General features: G+C 42.3%; 1 protein-coding gene across 4 annotated transcripts in view; it reads left to right on the top strand.

The window, feature by feature from the left end:
- bsna (bassoon presynaptic cytomatrix protein a) overlaps positions 1 to 25,846 on the top strand; it is a 132,340-nt gene that overhangs the window by 80,634 nt on the left and 25,860 nt on the right. For all 4 annotated transcript variants that reach the window (XM_029247358.1, XM_029247360.1, XM_029247357.1 and 1 more), the window contains one exon: positions 24,740 to 25,228. In XM_029247358.1, coding sequence (XP_029103191.1) covers positions 24,740 to 25,228 — 489 coding nt within the window. The remainder of the gene's footprint in view (positions 1 to 24,739; positions 25,229 to 25,846) is intronic.

Genomic DNA, 25,846 nt, shown 5'->3' with positions numbered 1-25,846 from the left:
TGGCATATGGCTTTTTAAAAATAACCTGTTCTACTGAAACCTTTGCGGCTTTGAGCTGGAGTGATTTAGCCTCATATGAGCACTGGTGCAATTAATTGTCCTGCATTTAGCCTCATTATCTTTATCAGTAGTAAATAAATGATTCAGATTCGTTATTTACCTCACACAGCTAAATGCACAGCTGCAACCACTGGTGCTTGGCCCGACACCCTCACGCTTGCATACAGAATGATGCTGAATGAACAGGCATCAGCAGATGTGACTGAGCAGTATGGCTAATACCTGAAGAGTGCCTCACGTCGGCTCGTGGCCCACTGGGTTTCGCTTCCACTGTTTTTCCACTGTTTGTCCTGCTCGCGTGAGCTGAGGCGTGGAGGCAGTTGGCTAATTGGGACACCTCCCAAATCTGGGTTACCTTTCAAGATGAATTCTGATCTTAAACTGCATCCTTGCTGGCTTATCTCTTTGTAGCCTTCAGGAGACCCAGAAGTTTATTTTGGGTAACTGTCAAAGGAAAAAAAATGCCCAAAGAGTGACTTAAGGCTGTCACGTCCCCTTCGGAGAGTCCAGCTGTAGAAGAAGATCTGCATTTCCCAAGTCTGTTAGAGAAGGTATTCCGATGGTACTTGGCTCTTAGGATGCCAACACCAGCACAACTTCATACCATGTTTCTGCATGGTGACTGCATATGGAACAGGTTGAGACGTGTTATGAACTGGAGGAATGGCCATTTCCCTAACATGTCACATGACAGGTGGCGGTGTGGGACGAGGCTGTGGCCAGTTCTTACATGCCAGACTCCTAGACCTCCCGTGACTGTGACTGATTAACTTACCTAGAATAACAGTGTCGAACACCAGACGGTCCCAACTGGTTAATGAGAGAACAAAACTGTCTGCAAAAGGAATGAGGAACAAGGAGCTGTCAGTGAATTAAGCTTTAGCCTTGTGAAAAGAAATCCTTTGCATCTTACCTTCTCGTTCCCGCATCTTTTAATGAGTATTTGATTTATTAGGAAATACAACGGTGGTGCTGTTAAGAAAGCTGAAAGAAAAAAAGCCAACATGCTGTTGTTGTTTATTATTGTGCATAGAGGCACAGGAGGATGTAATTAAGCTAAATTGCCAATTTAGCAGAATAGACTGATTACTTTGGGACAAGACGCATTAAATAATTCTTGGTGGTAATTTACAATTGCTTTTTTCGTTCACAAAATATAGAATTTAGTTATTTTGACATTATGTTTGTTGGTGTTACCATGTTACCAGGTTCTATATGGGGTGTATGCACAGGGCCCCCAATAATCGTTTCCTTGTAGATGTCACCATGGCAGCAGCTGTACGCAGCAGCAGTGATTATATCCGTTTTGTTGCCTTTGCTGTTTATCAGATTAGGTTTGAAATGGAGACAAAGCCTGTGACCATTCAGTTGGGGGGCCTGCTTTTGTCATCTGTGCACACCTCCATCGTTCTCGTTCGACACGTAGTCCTCTGTCCACTACCTGTGCCATTACTGCAGGGCATTTTAACTGTGAAGCAAAATGACAGAGTGAGGACAGAAGACGGAGGCAGCTTCACTAGAGAAAGGCTTATGTCAAAACCATTCGTTCTCCTCCCCATGCCAGCCCTCCTTAAAGCTCCAGTATTATTAAGGGTGGTGCAGAATGGGATGAGGGGACTGAATCGCCGCTTCCTCCAGACTGAAGTTTGTCACTCAGGTTTGCGCACGCTTACAGTGGAAAAAATGGGCCTGTTCTTTGTTAGCCATGGAGCTGTTCATTTATTTGGCTCCTTCATTACCCAAATGTACGACAGAAATCGATTGTCTGGGGCTGGACGAGCATTTTAAACTAATATACCTCATGGTTTATTGTCCTTGGGAAATGGCATTTTAATTAAATATTTTTTCCCTGGTGTAAGGCTTTTTGCTTTTTATGTATTTTTGTAAATGTTTTCTGATCAACTCAAGGTAATAGAGCCTGAAATCAAACCACAGCCTTCTGGTGTACTACAAATGCCACGAAAGGGCTGTGCCGTGCTGTGCTGACCAAAAGGAAATGATCTCGGAGCTGCCGTGTTGTAATTTCACTGGAATAAGTGATGGGATTATGGCCTTGGGTGTCGAATTACCCACGCAGTCTCCTGGAGATCAGCGGTGCGGTTCGGTCCTCCTTCCTCAAGACTGCCACTGTAAACCCGGGTCCTCCTTGCCTTCCTCTGGCATGACATACCTCCTGGAGCCCGAGGCCAGCAGCTGCAGGAAAATGGCACTGATGAACTCCAGCTCAATCATCTGCAGGGTGCCAAACCTCCCCACTTCAATTTGGCAGCAAGTATTGGAAAGGATTCGTTTGTCATTTTTCTTCAGCTGTACTTTGGCCTTGTTTTGCTGCTGGGAAGATTCCGAGCACAGGTACTCAGTTTATTGTTGATATTCACATGGTGCCTCTTTCCTGATACACTTGTCAGCTTCATTCAGTTGCCTTTGTGGCTTGAACAGCTTCAGGCAGCGGTGCTTGGCTCGCTGCGAACGTGGGCGAAGAGCTGCGGATCAGACGCAGCTGCTGGGTCCCTACGCTACCCCCAGGCACTGCCGGGCTTGCAGGTTCACCTTTTCTCCACTGGACGGCAGTAGTGAGAGGAACTCCTGCAGAAAGCAGTTTGGGGGAACAGATGGCCCCCCGCCACCACCCCCACTCCACTTCACTCCACTCAAACAACTAAAACTCTTTTATGAAAAAAAGAAAGAAAGACTCCAGATGGATCATTCAGTGAAATGTCACTGCAGTCCCCCTTTTTTCTCTTCCTATTTCTCTCTTTCCAGCAGGGATCACATCCAGTGTAACTGCCCAGCGATGGGTGGCCAGCCGGCCGTCCACGGAGGATTGGTGCGTCGGAGCGGAGTGCTGGTGTCACGCCCACAGCTGCGTCTAGTAACATGGCGATTGGACGCCACCTGCTTGCCCACCCTTTTTCGAGCCCTTTTTCCTCTGCCGTGTTTTCTCAGGTTGCATCAGACATGCTGTTTGTCTGTGAGGTTGCCCAGCTCACAAGGCTCTTCAGCCCGTGTTATTTTGGGAGATGCTCCCTGCCGGAAGGTGTTGGCTGCCGTGAGCTTAGCCAAGCTGAGCCGTACCAAACAGAGCAGTGCCAAGCTGTGCCGTGCTGAGCCGGAGCACACGTGCCCTAGTTTATTCCCATTGTGCCGTTGTTGCTTTGGTGAATCCCAGGTGACGCGTGCCTCTATTTGGGGGTGCCTGCTATTGCTGAGACAAGGGCCACTCCGCTCTGGGCCACCTTTCCTCTTTATTATGCAGTGCCCCGAGGGGGTCCCAGCCCTCCATGTCCCTGGTATTCTCTCTTCATCTGCTTGTCATCGGTTTTTGTAACGTAAAAAAGAGGGATCCGCTCTGACACGCCTGTTAGCGCTCAGCCATCGGCTGTGGTGTTGCACCTGTGATGTGGTGTGGTGCGCTCAGCCCCTGGATGTGGGTGGCACAGCAAGTAGCACTCCTATCTAACAGTGCCTGGGTGGTCCGAGAGAATATGGGTTTGATCTCTGCTCAGTCTGTGTGGAGTTTGCATGTTCTCCCTGTGTCTGTGTGGGTTTTCTCCCACAGTCTAAACACATGCTGTTCAGGTTCCCCCATAATGTGTGAGTGACAAAGAGAGTGTGTTTCACTGACGTATAGATGAGCGACCCATTGTAAGTAGTGTATGGAGCAGTGTAAGTCACTGTGGTGAATAAGGTGTGTGTGTGTGTGTGTGTGTGTGTGTGTGTGTGTGTGTGTGTGTGAGTCATTGGAAGTTGCTTTGGAGAGGAGTGTCTGCTAAATAAATAAATATAATCCTCCACCTTCTCTCTTTGAAGGATAACTTATGAGTTGGACTCTTGATTGGCTGGCATCCTGTTAAACCACACCATAGCACTATTTCAGGGGTAATTCTAAGGTATTTATAAACCATTTGGATATTGAATGAGAACATTTTACCCCAAGATTGTGTAGTCATTCAAATGGCAGATAACGATATAACAACAAATACTTGCATTTTTCTGCGTTTTTCGTTTCGTTGTTTCTGCCGTGCTTTTTTTCTATTTTTTTTTGCCTCGTGCAACACGATACTCAGATGACATTTATTGTTCTGAGCAGAACGATATCAGTTTGGAATGGAGCTGAATTTCACAGCTGAGCATTCTTTGTGCTTCTCACATGGAGGCGCCGCTCTGTTCTCTCTGCCTGGTACAGATGGAGTCGGGGGGGGAGGTGGAAACGGTGTGATGGATGGGGGAAGGAGGTGGAAAAGGAGAAAGTGGTGAAGGCATGATGGACCAGTGGACTGCCCGAGTGTGTGCGCGTCTGTGTGTGCGTGTGTGTGTGTATGTGGGGTGTTTGGGGGAGCGGGTAGGGAGAGAGTGCGGAAGAGAGCGAGAGAGACCGCCTTGTGCATTGAGCTGCTGCAAACTAGATCAATCCAGCTGCAGCCAGTGCCACGGCTGATGTTGGCGCCTGCAGTTGTGTAACGTGCATCGGTGATAGGGAGCTGTGGTTGGGCGTCCCCCCCGTGCACCTTCATGTGTCCTTTTCTCCCCCCAGTTTTACAGTCTGTCCCTCAGTCTCACCGGCTGCACGTTGTCTGTCACTCTGGGTACTACTGGACATAGAACTGGGCAGATCAGTACCACTTCAGGGCTCTGATCTCACAAACAGGACCTGATATCACCATCAGAGCTGCATGCAGAGCGCCCTTTATTCCCTAGGTATGCTAATGGAAGCATGAAACCATGTTCTATTTCAAGCCCTGCAATTATTAACTCAGAAATATCCTGTTGTCTGACAGAGGATGGATGTGTTCGAAGGGGAAAAGACCTTTATATATTCCTTTTTTTCCCCCCGTGTGCTTGGGAAGTATTTATTCATGTTTGATAAGGGTGTCTAAAGAAACTGTGTGATGGATGACGGCTGTAGCTTTCTTTAAATATCCGAGGGATTTTCAGATGTTCTGTAAGAGCTGTTTGGTTTTGGAGAACGCCCTTCTGCAGATGTTCAGTCATAGCGTGCATTGCAAACAGGGTACACAGCTTTTCTAACACCTCTGCTTCTTCATATATATTAAACATAACACAGGTGCTGCAATGTGTTGGTCCAGCTCCGCCCACGACTTGAGACACTCTCAGCCAGACTGAAGGATTTCTTTGTATACAACCAGTCTCACGACAGCGTGGAGGAGAACTGGAGATACCTGGAGTAGCAGTGCATCCGTGAATAAACGCGAATGTCAACCTGCAGGTGCCTCATGGGTCTGCTAGGCCACACATATTGTGTCTTAGCTGCTTGTTGAGCCAACGGGTTGTCAGGGTGACCTGTGCAGGGAAGGAACCCATGTGCACAATCATGGAAGTTCACCCTCATGCCCTCCACTCCCCTGAGGTGCTTGATGGCAAGCAGGTGGAGGCATGGGTATCAACTCAAACCACACTGGAGCCTATAAATCAGGCTGTGCTGGTGTATCGTCCGCACCTCATTCCAGGAGTAATGAGGCTGTAGAGGTGGTGCCAGGCAACCAGTAAGCGCGATGCGGCACAGATCAGGGCTATAAATCTCGTCCCTCTACAAAACAAACTCATTCCAAACGAGAGACAGAGAAACCACAATAACGGCTGGGAGCAGATTAAAGAAGGGTTCTTCAAGAGGTCACTGTCACTTTCTCCTGAAGAAAAAGTCACCTTTTTAGCATGGGGTTCCACAGATTCACTCCTGTCCTGGAATGACAGGCAGACACCAATGCCAATGCATTTCTTTTCTTGCTTTGTTGACGATTTTGATATTACAACAGTTGTGTGGTCCTCAGGGCCTTTGGTTTGCTTTATTGAGAAGAAAAGGAGTAAGTCAGGTGTGTTGATCAAAAGGGCAGGAAGTGTAAATGAGAGCGTGTTGACAGGAGTCATGCTGTGGCACTTGTAAAGGAATCGACCTGACCCATGGGAATTTGTTTTACTAAAACTGCCCCTCTATGCTGCTAAGCCTTTATATTGTGCAGAAAGTAAATGCATGCTGTGCTTTTATTCCTAATATTATGCATGTGCATTTACAGACCAGCAGGTAGTGTAGAGGTTGGAGCCATCGCTTTCCAATCAAAGGACCCAGGCTTCAATCGCTGCTTGTCCTTAAGACCCTAGTGCAAGGTACTTTCCCTGAAATGCTTTAGTAGAAACCACTATACCTATGTATAAATGGGTACATCATAGTAAGTACCCCAATACGAGCAGCACAATGGCACGGCGTATAACGCTGGTGCTTCATAACACTTGAGTTGTGGTTTCAGATCTGAGGTTGATCCCTGCTCAGTCTGTGTGGATCTTTCATTGTCCTACCCGATTTGTAGTAGATTTCCTCTCACAGTTCAAATACATGTGTGGAAAAAGGCAATGGTAAACCGTTTCCATACCCCCTTGCCTCAGAAACAACACAAGCGGTTGCTAAGAATCAACTTTGAATCAGTGGCACTTACAACGTTAAGTTTGTCTATAAAGGTAAGTCTTCTTGGAGAAAGTTTTTGCTAAATAATGGTTAAAAATTGTGAAACACATGTATGACGGGCAAGATAACTGAACTGAAGATAGCAGAGTCTAGTTTTCCTAGATGTAAAATCACTGACAGCCCCGCCCCTGGACTCTGGACAAGGAGGTTGCACCGTTTGGATGTTAGAAAACTCGCCCTTTTCCGTAGCCACTGCAGCCGAGCATTGTTGCTACTGGTTAATGAAATTGCATGAGGAAGGTAGTACAGCATGTGTCTTCCACGTATTCATTTTCAACATGAGAACATCCAAGCATCTACCCACTCATTTATGGTACTTTTTGACTCCTTAGACATGTTTAGTTTGCATTCAGTACAATTTCTGCAGAGACTTTTTTTTTTTTTTTATTCCAATTCAGTTTTCATCTTGCTCTGTCCATGCAGGGCAGCGGAGTCTCATTATATGTTTGTGGTGAGAAGTTCTCTACAAGCTGTGAGAGGTACTGATCCCCAGTTAAAACAGCTCCAGTCACCATTTTAAAAAAAAAAAAAAAAAAGTTTATTCCCCTCCCTATGGTATAGCTACTTTTTAAATCCATCAGCAGCACTTGTACTTCTTCAACATATTTTTATAAATTTACTCATGAAGTGAAAATGCAGAACAAAGAATGTCAGCACCCACTGTTCAGCCTAGTTTTCTCAATGGAGAGGATGGACTGTTACATAATCATGCTTTATGACCTGGTCTTAGTTCTTTATGTGGAGTAACTAAGGATTCTGGGTGAGTTTTTGGCGCTGCTATATTGAGAGATTCAATAAATCTAAATCCCAACATGTTTTGGCCTTAAAACAACATGTCTTGTTCTCCTCTATGGTTTGATTCAGATTGATACTTATTAACTGGTTGTATTAACTTCCCGTAATGGAGTGAGCCACGTTAAATGCAATTATTCTTATTAAGCATGTTTCTTGTTTTGCCAGGATTGACTTCACTCTAGAGATTGCGCTTTCGTAAGGACGTAAAAAATGATTTGTTGGGATTATTCTTTATACTTTTTCACTTACTCTGCTCACCAGTGTCTCCAGTGGGCAGCAGCAGACACAGCAACTCCAACTCACAAGGAAAATCTTGCTGCATTTAAAGTTAAATGGATGCTTTAAGGGATCCTCTGTGCATACCTTGTCATTACTGTCATTGGCACTCTTAAACTGTATTCTGTAACACCCATGCTTTCTCCCACATGGGAGCTGTATGCCGTGTTCTTGACTCAAGGATTTCTGAGAGTGCCCTTGATGGAAAATCCTTGCCTTTGTGTATGTGTCAGCAATGTGCTGCCTCTGCTCTCTCTACAATGAGACAGGCACGCCTGCAAGTTGTTGCTGGGTTTTCCATGCAGAGTGTGGCTATAGCGTATGGCCCTTACGTCTGTGTCTGCTCCCTGCTGTCAGCAGTGCCCTCCTTCTTGAATGACAAAGAGCAGGTGGAGAATGAGATAAGAGCCTGGGTTGGGTGTGGCACAGGATTTGCATTGTGCTAACATGGCACTGGGCTTTCTGGCACAGGCAGTTGGAGCTGTGGCCCGTCAGCTTCTCTCCAGCTCTGCCACGCTACAGGCAGCCCTCAGCTGACCCAGAAACAGCTGTGGTCACCCAATAGCCAAACCGCAGCCAGTCCACAGCCAGCTGCATCTAGTCCTGGCGAGAACACAGGCGACTGTCAAACGGCAAATAGCCAACTACAGCTTGCCTAAAGCCAAATATAAAATGGCCCACAGCTAATACTGTTTCAGGCTCTTCCCCAGTTGTCAGCCAACTCATGCGTCCCACACCTTGCCCACAACCAACCCACAGCCAGCCCACCTTCAGCCCGCGGCACCACTTTGTACACCGCAGTAAGCAAAGATGTTCGCACCTTGTGCTTTGCCCAGTGTGCAAAAGCACGACTCACTGCATGGAGAACTCACTTTCAATACCATCAGCGAGTCTTTTGGCAACACCATCTGTAACCAGCAGGAGATGAAATAACGAAGGCGCACCTTGAGCTCATTTGTCATTTTTTTTAAAGATTCTTCTCACTGCTCTTCTGTGGTGCTTATTAAAAACTGTTTTTATGAAACCTTGAATGTTTGCAGCACCTTGCAGGGGGATGAGTGATGGATCAAAACTGAGCAGCGGAAAGATGTGTGTATGACTACATCTCAGACACAGCCCTGCTGCTGCTGCTGCTTCCTCAGGTAAAATGCTGTTAAAAAGTGCTTGGAAGGAGGCGTGGCTGTCTGCCTTGGTGCTGTGTCATCCTGTAACAGGATAGTAAACAGTGAGCGCATTTCCGGAGGTGACGGACATCACGTTGGCAACCTCAAGCGTGCTAATGATGCTTTTGGAGACTGAAGGTCATTGCAAAGCCTCTTGCCTGCCTCTGGCACCAGCACAAGCCACCCACCTCTGTCAGTGTGACGCCACAGTATGCTTTAATTTCATTGAAAGTCAGCATGGAAGGTTGGCCTTAGATTACAGATGAAAAATACTGCCACAGAAAGAATAGCTCTTGTGAAGTAGACACACCTTAAATATAGGAAGGACTCTTCAGCTGGACAAGGTGATGAAAGCAAGAACTACGAGTATTGCTTAATTTCTCCTTTTAAAACTTTCAAAGTGGGCCAGTCACTCTGTGAACTGGATGACCCTTAAGTTCCCTACAAGCCCAGTGCTGGTTGGCAGATAAATCTCTGTCTGCACAATACAGGGTTTCATATGAGCCATAAAGTTATAGATGAAATATTGAAAAGAATACGTTGGCTTACACTGTAATTGTTTAGACAATTTTAGTTCTTTTCATGTCGGTCATTGTTTAAGACCATTTTCCTCACCGCCGCCGTCCATCCAATCTGTAGAACAAATCAAAAGGTGTGCATGAATAGCCTGCAACTAACAAATGAAGAAGGAAATGTCAGTCTCAGGATGATATAAAGGTCAGTAATTTTAACACCACATGATGGAGCAAAACATGTCAGAGAAAAGCTCTTACCTGGATTTATACAATAGTTTGATATCAGGCTGTGTGTTAATTGTACAGTATATCCTTAACTGAGCCTAAGAGGCTCATTGAGTAGCAGAAATTCCAGATCTCTCCCTACTTTGAATATATGTTTTCTAAAAGACAAAATGTAGACCTGCAGTGTGAGGTCTTTGCCCTTGGTTCTCCATCCTGAAGTACAAGCACACAAGTCACTGCAATGTTTACCTGCTATATTCCCTTTATGTATCAATGTAATGACATGCATTGGTGGGACTCAACAGGCAAATGACATCTGGGCACTCAACTATGACTGGAAACTGAGAGTAGCCGCATGATAACTGGTATTGCTCATTTGTTGTTATTCTCCTGCAGGAACATCATCACTGAAAAAGAACATTTGATCGTGCTTTATGTGTAAATAGAAATGTGTTATATATAGGTGCAAACAGTTTAAAAAAACATGCCAAGTAAACAAGTAAACAGGCAGCACAGTGGCACAGCAAGTAGTGCTACTGTCTCACAGCACCTGGGTGATGTGAGAGGATGTGGGTTCAATCCCCTGCTCAGTTTGTGTGGGGTTTGCATCTTCTCCCTGTGTCTGTGTGTGTTTCCTCCAGGTGCTCTGGTTTCCTCCCACAGTCCAAAGATATGCTGTTCAGGTCCCCCCATAATGTGTGAGTAACAGAGAGAGTGTGTTCCACTGATGTATGGATGAGCAACCCAGCAGTGTAAGTCACCTTGGTAAATAAGGTGTGTGGGTCGATAACACTACATAGAGTTCATTAGAAGTTGCTTTGGAGAGGAGTCTCTGCTAAACGAATAAATGTAAAACAAACACTTCACACACACGCACATTTTCAGAACCGCTTGTCCCATACAGGGTCGCAGGGAACCGGAGCCAACCCGGTAACACAGGGCGTAAGGGGACACACCCAGGACGGGACACCAGTCCGTCACAAGGCACCCCAAGCAGGACTCGAACCCCAGACCCACCAGAGAGCAGGACTGTGGTCCAACCCACTGCGCCACCGCACCCCACACTTCAAATATTTTGAGACAAATTAGACTCTTGTTACTAGTGATGAACTAATAAAGCATATAACCTGTATGTGACAATTTAAAAAAAAAAAAAAAAAAAAAGAACTTCTGGTAATATTACTGAGTATGTATTGGTAATGTGTCACTTTAAACATGTGGAAAACCTTCATATTACATAATACATATTAACATATTACACCCAGCATTGCAGAATGTGTTAAGCTCCTCGTTTTTCCAGGGTCCACAAGAAAGATAACCAAGTATTGGAAGGGGTGTGTGTGTGTGTGTGTGTGTGTGTGTGTGTGTGTGTAAAACACAGAGGTTTACCACTGACTCTGCTGTCGTAACAAGAAACGAACATCATACGTTGCAAGACACACACATTTGGACAGAAATGTCACTGCTTTTGGTGTCATTTCAGAAATCCACAGGGGTGATTTGAGGCTTGACATAAAGAATTGCAAATTGCTGTGTCATCTGGAAACATGCTGTGAGGTGATCTCTAATACTGAAACTGCTCTCTTGTTCTGGAGCTCAGCTGTGAGGTTCTCTTTTACCCAAATCGGCTTTCGCTTCAAGTACAACTGTCAAACTCTTTTAGTCTTGCCAGGTGATTCATGTTTCCCATATTAAATGTGTTCACTTTATACAATTTGATCAATTACGAAGTATTCAATGTCAGGAGAGGGGCAATGTATTTTTGGGAGTTTCAGTGCTATGTCAGCACTACACTGTATCAGGTGGGCATCTGATCACTTGCAGGTTACTTGCTTTTTCATTACCCCAAATGCTTAACTTAGACAACACTGAATATCTGTATGAAGGCTGTATCGTATCAAGAGCAAAACACAGTAAAGAGAATAGTGCTCCCAAGCCTACGAAAGGAAAAATTAAAATAGCAACAAACCCCAGAAAAACAAATCCCAGTGTGAGGCAGGACAGCGTCCCTTCATTAATTATTCTGTAATACTAACGGTATTTTTTTTTTAATGCAGTGATGGTCTACTTGCACTTGTTCTGGTCTTCTTCAGAGTTACTTTGCACCATATGCTTTAATGCTCAGAAACACCACATGCATACATATGACATTCAGTGTTTCGGTATTAAAATGTCTTTCAAGTTGTTTTTATTGTCATTCCTCTATATAGCTTGTATAGAGTGGAACGAAATGTCGTTTTTCCGGAGACCATGAATACAGAAACCAAAATACGTAAAACAGTGACGTTTCTATGGTGAAATGTATGAAAAGAATACAAGTGAATTTGCTTTTGCTGAGCAACCTGCCAAAGTGTTACAGCATCTGGGTTGTGATTGGACATCTGTTTGTGTAGAGTTGTCATTTTCACACCATGTTTGCATAGATTTCCTGCTATAGACAGGTTTTCAGGAGGTGCATGAAATCCAAACCTGATCCTCGTAAACTCAAAGAAATTCCACGTAAGTGAAAGTAGGAGTATTAAATGAAACCCCTCGTAAAGTGAAATTCTCTTAACTGCAGTGGACGTATCTTGGGGATGACTCTGATTGCAACACTTATAACTAGTATCAGTAAATAAATACCTAGTTACCATGACTTCAGGTACCTCACCATACTCAGAACTACGAAAGCTGTCTATGTATAGGGACATCACTAAGGAGTTATGATACAGGCCAATTTCTGGTTTGGAAATTGGAAATTCAGAAGCAGCGCCACCCATAAAAGACAAACACACACACACACATATTTTCTGAACAGCTTGTCCCATACAGGGTCGTGGGGAACTGGAGCCTAACACAGGCCGTAAGGCTAGAGGGGGAAGGGACACACCCAGGACGAAACGCCAGTCCGTCACGAGGCACCCCAAGCAGGATTTGAACCCCAGACCCACCGGAGAGCAGGACCCGGGCCAACCCACTACACCACCCCACCCCCCTCTAAGAAATAACAGAAAACAGAAATTAATTGACAGTAAAGCACTGCAATATAGATGGACTGAGGTGTGATAATCTTTTGGTCATATCTGAAAATGTATTCCAAACTAACATCAAGCCATTTGCATTTATCCTACTGCTGTCCTTGCTTGGTAGGCAGTATTTGTTCAGAAGCTTTACTGGACATCTCAGAACACTTTCACAGAAATGCATATGGTGGATTGTTTGCCACTTGAGGGACCTAAAGGGTTAGGCTAATTTTACCAGACAAAACATAAACTCTTAAGGGAGATATAAAAGAAACTGCTTTGCTAGCTAGCTATATTTAACTCAGTATAGGATTTGTAGTGTAGCTGTCCGTAGCTTGAGAAATGAGTCTCACTGTTGATTTCTTGTCTCCATCTTGACTTTTGACATGCATAAAAACACACAAGGAATGACAGGATATCTTACTTGTAGCCTGGAAACAGAACCAGGATAATGCTTTTGTAATGTGAAAAACAAAATGTCATTGAGGTACATGGGTTCAGTACATAGGGTCAACAACAGTCCAGCATAAAGGGCAGATGATTCAAACTTCTCAGGATAGTTTACATTTAGTAAACCAAGAAAGCCTGTTTAAATATTAATCCTGAGGTTTCTTTGATGTTTTTTTAATATTCTGATAGCTTCTTTCACATAAAATTTAAATGTCAGAAACATTTACCTTTCAGCTGCTCCTTTTCAACGAGTGCAATTATGAATTTCACCCGCAACTAAGAATTTGCTCTGTCGACCCTTCAGAATGCTTTCATGAATCAGAAGCGATTTGCATATTTGCCATGCAACCTGTTTCTTCTTTTCTCGCCTAGGTCTTCATCTTAGTGGAAGAGATGACTGCCCTATTTACTGTGTAAGAATTGCCTGTAGGGCATATTTTCACGGTAGTCTTAACTTCAGAGATGATGCTGTCGCCATCCTCTCTCTGGTGAAAGTTCTATCTAAAATCAATAACCATTGTCTGAGGAGGGGTTGAGGAAGCTAAGTGTTTAACTGATTGTGATTGTTCGCTCCTTGCTCTCCTCCACTCATGCTCCAGGGCACAGGGAAGCCAAGAAAGCATTCATCCGCTTTACTCTAAAAATATTTTTATCCAAACAAAGGTTGATCAAGGTAAAAATCTAGATCAGAAGAGGACCATGAAGGTAAAGAGAAGGGCTGGGAACTGCCTTAGTAGGAGGAAGGGGCAGGAAGAGGTGGAAAATTGGAGTATCATGGTGCGACTCTACAATGTGAGGTGAGGGTATAAAATTCCAATTTTCTACCTTTCGCTGCTCCTATTTGATGACTGACTTGTCCTCATCTGAAAACTTGTAATGCGGGAACGTGCTAATGCTACAACATTAAGGTAATGTCTCTCAGCACTTTGTACAGCAGCTTCAGTGTTTTCAGAACTTATATGTTACCACCCCTTTCCGCTCCGTTGTAAATTATAGAAAGAACAAGATGTATAATAGTGACCCACCCACCATCCTTGGGCACCGCCACATCCTTAATTAAATCTTTAATTTGGTGCAACAGTGGAATGATATGATTACATCCTACTGTATGATTGGTCTCCATGGTGATTGTGATTGTTTTTGTGGTTAATGCAATGAGGAATTGTGGTTCACCTACTGGGTATGAAGGTGAAATAGGTCTGCACTGAACCAGGCCATGGGGCACGTGGAGAGCACCAGGGGAATCGTGCGGCTGTGGAGTTGCAGTACCGGTTGAGTGCTTCCGTTCTGGAGCGACAGATCAGAAGGCCGCGGGCGAACATTGCCTCTTTATCCCACAGACCTCACGATGCACACTCACATAATCCTCCATGCACCTGCCCCTCCCCCATTTATAGTCCATGCACAAGCAATTCAGACTGTCTCTCAGAACTGCTTTCCCTGTAAATCCCCTTTCCCTCCATGTTCCAGGTTCCACTTGTGATTTTGCACAATACAGTTTTGCCATGAAATACTGTTCCACTCCTTTTTTGGACTAAAATGACTTCAGAGGGTTGACTTGGCATCCAAATGAAAACAAAGGGCTGCAGTCAGATTTTAGTGCCTCCTGTAGCCCTCTGGAATGGAAACAATAATTAGGACCTGAAGAGGGATCTAGCCTGGACACTCTTTGAAAATTGCTGTGAAAAGTAAACCATTAAAATACACATTTGCCTCTATTATAACACCGCTAAAATGATAATCCCACAGTTGGAATGTTACTTTCTGTACAAGTGAGAAGATGGAACTGTCAGTGCTGATTAATGAAGCTAGGTAGAAACAGCTGGCCTCATGTTCCCACATGCTGGTGTTGTACACCCTTGAAAATTTATGCACACACACACACACGCACACACTTTCTGACCCGCTTGTCCCACACGGAGTCGCGGAGAGCCGGAGCCTAACCCGGCAACTCAGGGCATAAGACTGGAGGAGGAGGGGACACACCCAGGATGGGACGCCAGTCCGTCGCAAGGCACCCCAAACGGGGACTCGAACCCCAGAACCACCAGGGAGCAGGACCTGGTCCAACCCACTGTGCTACCGCACCCTCTTGAAAATTTATATTTTGTTTTAATTTTTTTTTTTAATGTACTAGAACCACGTATACTGTTTCACTGGAAAGATTTTTCAGTGGTTGAAAGAGGAGATATGTGGATGGCCAGTGACTCCTGCAGATATCTACACAGAATGCAGTGTCTGTATCTTCTGTAGACCGTTGATGGGAAGACATGGAGAGAGGTTTATGTGTTTTGATTGATCTTGATGTTTTGAACAAGAAACAGTAAATTCTGTATCAGACAGCAGAATTAAGCAGGTACTCATACTGAGGAAGCTGATTTATGCTCAGTTTATAGCACTGGTATTCACTGTGCACAACTTCTGGGAGATGTTATGAGAACTCTATGTCTGTTTGTGTTTTATGGCAGTCAGATAATGGAATGTGGGTTATTCTGGGTGAATATCACAAAAAACTCACCTTAGCCAGTGAGGGTAGGAAACAGTCTACTTGAATGAGAAAGGACTCTTGGTGTGTTTGCCCACCTTCACGTAATCGCCGCCCAAGCCTTTGATCAGTCATATGTGTTGCACTTTCTTGTCAGTCCGCTTCCAAACTTGTCACCTTGCAGGGTGAACAGGATGGTAATCCTATTAAATAGGCCTTTTAATGCCAGACATATGTGCTTCAGAGATATGCCAGCCATCCTGTGGCTCCAGTCCATCACGTTGACTCCACAGTTGCCTCCAAATCCACTCCTTTCCTGTCCTCTCCCCTCTCCTGCACATCACTCCCTGTTCAGCTGAGGAACTGGCATGAGGTTCTGGGGGCAGTTAGAAGAAGGTGGCAGCACAGTTTCTAATCGTGCTTGATTTTTTTTTTTTTTTTTTTAAGGGCGTTTCTTCATCTACTGCTGTTGCAGCTCAGTTGCCAGCTCTACAATGGTTTCAAGGCACACAAAATACATTAACAACAAATTTCTGTCAGCTATGGTGTCAAAATACATAACTTCTGAGAGGAAGCGATTATTATTCCCTTTGATTAAGTTTTTTTTTTTTCTCCCCATTGTACAGAGTGTAAAAATGTTCAGTTGTGTGTGTGGCTATGAGTCAGCACACCGCTTTTCAGCTGATGTCTTCATTATCAGGTTGGCTGCCACACGAGAGTAAAAGAGGAAAACCTTATCAGTCATATTTTCTGTGTCTTATGGAAAAATGTGCTATTGCTAATCTGCTTTTCTATTTTCATAATGCCACACCCCTGCCAGGTGGTTAAGTAATTTCTTTATGTAGCAAAATGCCACAGAGGACATTTGTACAAATTCAGCTGCTTGTCCTGTGTTTCAGATACAAAAAAAACATATTCAGATTAACATCCACAGCTTTCCTCATCCCCGTCACACTATATCCAGCTACATTCTTCTAGGTGCAAGACAAAAACAGTCGCTTTAAAGCCTTTATTTGTCATTACAGGTCTGACTTTTTTCTGTACGACACTCCCTTACAATAAATGCTAATGCTCTTCAAATCATACACAGTCACCTTCCTGGTAACGGATTAGGAATAAAGGCTTCGGGGCTTTTTCTCTTTTTGCCAACTTTTTGCTTTTTTGTACTTTGAGGACAACAGAAGGCAAGCAAGAAGCCAGTCATTTTTTAGTAGTGCTTTTTACTGGCTTCCTAATGCTTCTTTGTTTCCAAATCCAATTAATTGCAAAGCTTAATTTAGCGGAGAAAAAAGAAAGGCATCGAGATGAAGCGATACAGTCCTTTGCTCAGCCAGAATCTGTAGACGGAGTGACTACTGGTCCCTTTCTCTTTTGCTCTGTTTTGAGCTAGGATTCATTTATTTCTAAATTCTCAGCCCTGCAAAGCACAGAATGGTATAATCTTTAACCATATGTCCTCCAGCATTGTCTTAAGTGCTTCTGGTCATTTCAGTGCCAGCAGTCTTCTGGGTTAGATACAGGAAAATATCAAATTCATTAAAGAAAATAAAATGATGCTGTTCTATGCTCTCCTGTGCCTTCCTATAAAGACCTAGAATACTAGAACATGGCAGGACTTCTGTGGGATCTGTTCTCTATTAATATCTTCTCTCGACTATTTGTGTTCTTGCAGTATGCATGGCAATGCAAAGTTGGTCTCCAGTTTGAGACTGACAATAATGAAATGTCACCATGTAGCTTTCTCAGTATAGACACATAAGCACCTCTTTACCAGATTCTGGCTGTGATTCTTTAGGTTTTCCATTTCAACAAGCCATCAAATAAAAGGGTTCTGGTGGTTTTCACTTTTAACAAGATTTGTTTTCAGTTGCGTTGATGGCAGATGAAGTAAGCGACTGAAATGACTGAATGATTTATGGCTGGAAGGGTTACTTCGAGTATGGTCTCTTCAGGCATCTGTCCATTTCTCCATGTTCTTGATGATACCTCCAGGCGCTTCTGGAGTGGCTGGACGTAACTGTTAGACGTAGAGGAAGAGATGTCTTGTGAGAAGGATTTGTTTTTACAAAAACCACCCACAACAACCCCTCCCTTGCTCACTACCACCACCCTAGGAGGTTAGTGAGGTGTTAGATTAAATCCCATGTTTCTAATCTGTGCCATTAGGCCCCAGGGGTAAAACTGACACCCTACCCCCTCCCTGTAGCTGTGGGAGGATTAAGATGGTATACTGTCAGTTAAATCTCTCAGATGTGGGCACATTCTGTGACTGCGTGGGTGAGTCACATGGACAGTGCTGGAGGAACACACTTTTCATCGCCTTCATCTCTTGCAGGAGGCTTTTGACTATGAGCCCCATCAGTTTTCTTTATGGTGTGTCTTGGAGCTCCTCTAATATGCCAGTCAGTTTATCTTATTTATGCCTTGTTACTGAAGTATGTCACCATTGTGTATGATACGCTTTCTAGCAGATTCCTATAATATGTCATTCCGATGCATCTCCAGTTTTGACCTCTTTAGCATGTGAGTGTCAGGTATTGTCTCCTTGATCTTGACTCCCAAACAGCCCCCTGTGCATTTGGGTCCTGGCTACCTTGCAGTGGTTTGGTGCTATTATTACACCCTTAATGTTGATTTGAGTGGCAATTGCTATGAACAACCGCTTGACCCCAACCAGACCGCTTCGCTCATCTACTTCTGCCTGCTTGGTGGTCCTGCACATGAAAGGTGAAGCACAGAGGTTCTCAGTTCTGGCTCCGTTGTGGTGGAATGACTTCCTCTCTCACTCAGAACTGCTGAAACCCTGTCCACATTTAAAAAGGGTCTGGAAACTCACCTCTTCTGTAATCACTTCGCCCATGATCTCTCAAGCTCACGTATGGTGTAAATATTCATGCACAGTAACTTTATGATCATGCCCCAGATAAGCCTCTACACCGCCGCTACTGCTGTACTGTACGTAAATGTTTGTGTACCTTAAAAATAATTGTAGAAAGGTGATCAGGATTGGTCTTTTCTGAGTTTCGTGCACCACACACACACACACACATTTTCAGAACCGCTTGTCCGTGCAATGAACATTGGTGCATATAGTGGAAAGAAACAAACTAGGCTTACCTAAGAATCACACGTCTGTGACTATGTCTCTCTTTCTCCTAATGTAATGCACAAATTGTATTTCTCTGAGATTTACGTCGCTTTGGAGAAAAGCGTCTGCTAAATGAATAAATGTAAATGTAAACAGTCTGCTTCCCAATACCGTGGGCCCCTCTTTAAAAACCAGTGTGATGAGTTAAAAATTTCAGTTAATGAGTTGGAAGTATTAGACTCTGCATTTGGATGAACGCTTAGTGAATTTAACTGTTCAGCTTCCATTTCCACTTGAGATCTGCTAAAGGTTCACACCTGCTGTCAAGCAAGGTTGTAGAGTCTGGCCCCCGTGAAGGTTAGGGGAGTTTATATGCATTGAACATGATTGATAGTTGAATGTGGCCAGCGATTTCCTTTAAACACAGTTTATGTCTTAGATTGGGAGTTCATTTGTAGGTAAGGAACCATGTCCAGGTTCTGAGAAGGAAGTAGTATTAGCTAAACTTATACTGAGCTCATTTTATCTGAGCTGCTTCTCTCTGCCTTGAGGTTATTTCATTCATTTCAGCTTCTGCTTGCGGGGGGGTCAGTGTCCCAGACTTTATCACATTAAAAAGGTGCACAGAGCTTCTCCATTGCTCAGCGCAAACGCTTCTGGCCAGGGAACACCTGTGAAACCTGTCGGAAAGGTCAGGAAGCACTCGTGACAATGCTTTGACAAAGAGCTCCATTAATCTTTCATGCGGAACCACTTACTGGGAACAAATGCAAGTCAAGTGCGTGTGATTAATTCATTGCAAGTGTAGACTAAATTAAAAAAACATGAAAAAACTAAATAACATCTCCAGTAATGACAGTTCCTTGCACTAATTTACAGTATAACTAGCTGTTCCTTGTTAATATTTGGCATCTTTTATAATGACATCAAAATAGTGTCTCGTATCAGGAAAACCATTTGAGGAAAATGTCTTTTGCTTAGTGTCATTTTCAGTTTTCATATTAAAATGGCAAAAATGATAGTTAGGGGGGAAACAATTCAAAAATCAATTTTCTGAGGATAAAATCTTAAGAAACTGATTATTGAAAAATAGCAACAATGAAAGTGCTGAATGACACATTCATTTTTAAACCAATAATTATTTTCTTGTTCTCACTCCATCTTCAATTAGTAACATAATGAGACTTTTACGTGTTCCAGTGAACCAGAGCCATATTATCTAAGGACCATTACTTTGTGAGATTGCCTGCAGGAACAGAGTGCTTCATAGGAAATAGATGCGTAAAAGACAATACAAATATATCAATGTCTTTGTATATTTTTGTGATACAGGCATTTGTAATACTTTAATTATGTAGAAATGACACATCATATTCATTGCACGCAAATCATGTACCACTTAATATTTCTATAATGACAGTATAGCACTGTATAATATGCACAAGCTGCAAGACAACAACCACCATCCGCGTGTTGTCCAGATTTTTTAAAAATTAATTAATTAATAATTGATCGCTAGTATCCACGCATTTTTAAAGTACAAAGGGTAACTTAAGTTTATAAGCAACTTCCTTTAAAGCAGTTGTGTTTAATTTAGTGTGCCTTTTAGACGAATCTTTTTGTTCAGGCAGTTACTCGGCTGCTTACCAGAAAATTTCGGAGAAGAGGATTGCGCAGGATCATGTCACCTTGGACCCTCATCCCACGCTTAATGCATGCCTCCCACACATAAGCAAGAGTAAACACAGTTTTTGACTTGCTTGTATGTTTACATTTGTTAGTATCACTGTCCTTGTGATAGAAACAAGTGGTCAGGGCTATAGAAACAACTTTTCAATTTTTTCCCCCCCCTGGAAAATTGTGTTAAGGATATGAAGCCTATGGTATTATTTCTGATGCCTGGTAAAAGGGCTTACCCTTTTCTTTTGGTCTAAATATACTTTCCTCCTATACAAGGTCATGAATTACTACCTCTAAGCCTTAATTACATGACAGTTTGAATCTCCAGTATATTTTAAACAAAAATTCCTTTACTGGTTTCACCAGCATTTCACTATCCCCCTACAGCACTTAGAAACTGACCTTGACTACAATGTGGATGGACCATAGCTTGTTGCAAGCGGATGTTATAGCTGGCCATAACTGATGGCACATTGTAGATGTTTGCTTATTAAATGCATTGTAAATGTCCTTTGTGATTGATGGTGCACGTCTTACAATGCTTCAGGCAGTTACTGTTGTTTTGTTGCCATTTATTTGCACAGCAGATGTCCTTATGCAGGAGGGGGAAAGCCAGAAGGAGAGAGAAGGAGTGCATGAGAGAGACATAAACGGAGCCAAAATTAATCAGAGTTTTTGTTTCTGCTATGCATATTGATGTTCAAAAGTGTGTGCTTGCTGCTTTCAATTAAACAACTTCTGGGTGTCTGGAGATGACTTCAGAGAGAAATACAGCACAATTTAATTTCATAGTTGCTGACCGATTGTCGGTCAAGACAGGAATTTAATGATGCCTCCGGTGACTGGAGACTGATGGGTTGGAATGTGCAGCATAGATTTTGCTTGTTTTTTTTGTCTTTTTGTGACATCACACAGAATGCTCAATTTTCCTTTTTTATGTAGGTGCTTGACAAGACACTTTTATCCTGAACAATTAGTATTTTGAATTTCATCAGTTTATATAACAGGAAGCAATTAAGGTTAAGCACCATTCTGTAGGGTACAATAGAAGTTCCAGACTGTGGAATTTAAACTCCTGGGAACAGCCAAGTCACAAGTCATTTGTATTTAGTAGAAAATCTGTGTTATTGTTTATGCTTTGCAAATTCAAATAAAAAAAAAGATAATGGATGTACAGCAGTGTGGTGGCTCAGCAGATAATGTTATTTCCATGCCTGGGTTCAGATTTGTCCCAAGCTCTGTATGTGCGAGAATGCATGTATGTTCTCCTTGTGTTTTTCTATTTGTCCTCTCATGGTTGTGGAGTTTCCTCGCACAAGTTCAGCTGGTCATCTCCACCGACTCTCTTGAACCAAACGTTCAGTCTAGCTGCTTTGCAAAACACCACACTAGTCCTTTGAGCTGTGAACAAAGGTCCCTGTATCATCAATTTACCTATATTACTCATTGAACAAGGTGTTATTACACTGTTAAAGGCAGCTCATTTGCAAATGATGTTTGATGGAAACGTGTTTGCTTCAAAATCATGCTATAATGTAAAATATGTGGCTTTTAACAGAGGTTACACATAGGGATTATACTTAAACAATTAATTAATCAATCAAGTAATTAAATATGAAATATATTTTCAGGAAAACATATCTCCAGAGATTGATTGTGCGGTGCTTCCAAACACATAGCAGCTTGGTTGCCACTGGTGTTTAACGGTGTGCCAGTCAAATAAATTTGTTGGATGTCAGCTCTGTAACCTGACTGCCTGGCTTCAGATTTGATAAAGGGCTACATATACGCGAAGATAGCATAGTGCAGGACTGTAAATTCGATGCTCTGTCACCTGATAACCTGCTGAAATGCTTGATAAAAGACCGTGTTACAATCTTGCCACATGTCAAGGCTGAATCCAAATGTTCATTTTTTAACATGGAGGCAGCACGCTGACTTGTTTTTTCTGGTTTACGTTATGCACTCCTGTGCATCTCTTGAATAACGTAATGATTTAAAACAAAGAAAAAAAAACAACAAAACAAAAAAACTTTTAACCTGATGGTCAGCAGAGTTGCCCTGTGTTGTACCATTCAGAAAGATACTTAATCTGAACTGCTCCAGTAAAATATCTAATATATATATGTCTATAAATGGTTACAATTTTAAATTGCACTGGATAGTGCTGGATATGTGAAATATATCAGCATATATAATGATGACGGTAATAATCTCGGAGGCTTCAGAGCACATATACAGTACAAAAGTATATAGTAGTGGCTTCCAGGCGAGCCACGGACAAAATGTCAATGAATAGTAGCAGGTGCGATAAAAATAGCCCATCCGTGGCCTGGGAGGAGGAAGCCTTGGCAGGCAGAGAGGCTGTGCACTGCGCTAACTCATAATTAGATTTACACTTCTTTTTCACAGCTTATTCTTAAAACTCTTCTACTAGTGCTAGTCTGGCAGCAGGTGGGGCTGCACTTTTCCACACAGTGCTTTTCATAAAGGCCATATAGCAGGGGTGCAGAATTGATCATAATGCTACATTACACTTATCTCATATTGTGCTCTTGTGCCTAGAACAATAACAGGGTCTGTTGACCCAGTGGTTGCAGAGGCAATCACTTTTTAAGACTGCTATAGCACTTTTATGCAAGACACTCATGATGCTACTTGAAAGGTTTTTCTTTTTCTGTTCGTCAATGGACAACTCCTCTTAACTCAGGTAAGAATGAGACCGCAAAGGGGCAGGAAGCTGTACACCTCGGAGTAGCTAAAGCCATTTCAGGTTTTTTAAAATAACTTTTAGTTATTGTAGTTAAATGCAACTTCACTAGTTGTATTCATTAATCTTTCCAAGATTTGCTACTTGACCAGTGAATTTCAGCATTTCTCATGCTATTACAAGTCAGCAGTCATTCTTAGCCATTGTTCATTTGACACCTTTAAATAAGGTGACTTAAATGACCAACTTTACAATAGTTTAACTATTTCTACAGCGGGGTATTCTTATTGTATTAATTAAGGGTCTGTACTTTGATCAATGGTGCTACAAGAGTGGGACTTAAGCTCAGGAGCCCAAGTTTAAGGCAGCAGCTCTAACCACTACACTACCTATCGCCTCTACTATTTAAACCTGTCAATAACTTTAATGAAGAGCAGCATTTCTTCAATATGTATCCTGCCCAATAAATTTAGGAAACACAAGGAGCTCAGTTTGGATCCGATAGATCACTTTGGATCTGTTAGAGCTACGTGTAGGAAAAGGATTAAAAAACTTAAATGAGAGGGTGACTACTTTTGTTTTGCATCACACTGTCACAGCCATAGAAGCCTAGCTCATTAATGTTCTTGCAAAATTATAAGAACATTGATAATTATCTGAGTGAATGCTGTTGAGACTTTAAATACTTTTATGTTTGTGTTCACAATCAATTATTTGTCTTCTGCTATGCCTTGGAAAAAGAAAGCACATGCAATTGTGCCTGATTTTACTGTGAGTGGAAATGCTATTGTTTGTTTTATTTGTCTAAATGTTTCATACTCTGTAGTATTTGGTACTAAATAAAAGAATTAATAATAATAAATTTTCCCCTTCTGAGGTATTTGTGTTTTGCACATCCCTATTTTTTGTTCCAAGCCTTCTTGTGGTTTAGGGTTTTGTTGGGTTGTGAGAACTTATGAGAACAAGTTAGCATGACTTCACTTCAGAGTCAGAGTGGAATGTTTGTGTGTTACATTGATGTTTGCCAAAGCTAAAGGCGCACACACACAAAAAAAGCAAAGAACAGGTGAATCCTTTTTAGCAATAAAAGCAGAAGAGCAGAAGCATCTTCTCAGAATTTTTTTTTCCTCTGTAAATTTAAAGAAATACAGAAAAAGGTATTACAGACTATTCACCAATTGTATTTGTACTTGTGCTGATTTTTAAATCTGGGAAAGAAATGAGTGATGGGATTAGAGGCTTAGAGTATGGTTACATTATCTATTGAATAACATTCTAATTGAGAATGGAGCAACTGATTGAGTTTCTTGAAAAAGTGCTGTATGAAGTGTTCGATGGCGTTCATTCTAAATTATTAGTGACAACACTGACATTTTAAAAAGAAAAGTCAAAATTGAAACAATATGCTGCTGCAAAAACAAAACCACCTGCCCCTTGCTCTTCTGTTACCATGTCTCTCATTGACTACATTTGTTAAATTATGACCTCTGAACCTGGTCACTCAGTGGTTAAGGGGCATAAAGTTGGTTATAAAAAATTGAGCTCCAGTAAATTAATTATTACTCTTAGAGCAAAGGTATACAGTTGCAGCAGAACAGTTGTGACATGTCTTATTTTAGTCAAATCTTCTGTTGTCTCTTAAAGACCTAAACATGTTGTCTCCGAATGATTTAGTATGTACTTATGAAATAATGTTCATATTCAAAAATTTTAGAATCATTTTACTTTTTAAAATTTATTAATTTGAATTGTATACACTGATATGTTCACTTGTTCCATTAATTTCTTTTGTTTTATTTTTCTGTATCGCAGGAGAAAGAATGGCTTTGCTTGAACTGTCAGATGCAGAGATTAATGTCCACTGGTCTGGGAGACATGCCACCACCACCATCTCAGGCATCTCCAAAACACCAGCCCTCGGGTTCCCCCCGACACCAACCGCCTTCTGGTCAGCAACAAGCCCAACAGCCACATCAGCAGAAAGCACTGAATCAGCAGTTGCCCAAACTCACAGCAGTTTCTGGAAGTGGCCCTCTACCCGCAGTACCAAAACAGTTGGCAGAGACCCAGTCAGACAAGGCACCCGTTCATGCCGCACCTCCAACCACTGGAGAGGCTCAAAAACCTCAGAAGGCCATAGAGAAGGACAGGGTTACAACAAAACCAGACAAGGAGGCAAGTGTTCCAGCTTCATGCAAAGAGATCAAACCAGTGCCAAAGAAGGGGATACCAGAGCAAACTTCAACACCTCCTGTGGTGAAAGATGTGAAGAAAGCAGAACCTCAAAAATCTAGACATGATGTGAGTAGTGATGCACTGTAAATCTTCAGGAAACTGATCATCTACAGCACAGATGGTGGAGGAATCACAGTTGTCTTGTTTTTAGTGTAAACCTTGAAAAATGACACATGACAGCCATAATAGACAAAAAGGAAAATGAAGTTTCCTTTAAGGTATAGTGCAGTATAAGTATAAAGTTTCTTAATAATCTTTATACAGTGTAACTCAGTAACTCATATGTATATTCATGAAATATACACAATATAATTTACATATGACTTTATATATGCTAATATATGTTTATATACAACTAAAATAATAGGGTATAGAACTATCGTTTAAAAAAGTGTTCGAAATTTCCCACATTTGCTTGCCTTCTTTGTCATAAGGTGTTGCCAGCATCTGAAGCTTCAGCCTGGTAAGCTACAGTTTTTGAAGGCAGCAATTTATAGTTTAAGCCTGTATCATCACAGCTATATACCTGCTGTCCTTTGTTGATGAGACAATGCAATTTTTCCTTTAAATTTTAGACCTTCTTCTGAATTTACCAATACTTTTTTGTTGCCGATTTGTTTTTAAGGAACAGAAATCACTAGCACAAATCTTGAGAAACAAAACAATCATATAATTAAATAAAGC

The sequence above is a fragment of the Scleropages formosus genome, chromosome 2, assembly GCF_900964775.1.
Source record: "Scleropages formosus chromosome 2, fSclFor1.1, whole genome shotgun sequence".
In the NCBI taxonomy this organism is placed as follows: domain Eukaryota; kingdom Metazoa; phylum Chordata; class Actinopteri; order Osteoglossiformes; family Osteoglossidae; genus Scleropages; species Scleropages formosus.
Note: the sequence above shows the minus strand (reverse complement) of the source record. Positions and strands in the feature narration are given on the sequence as shown.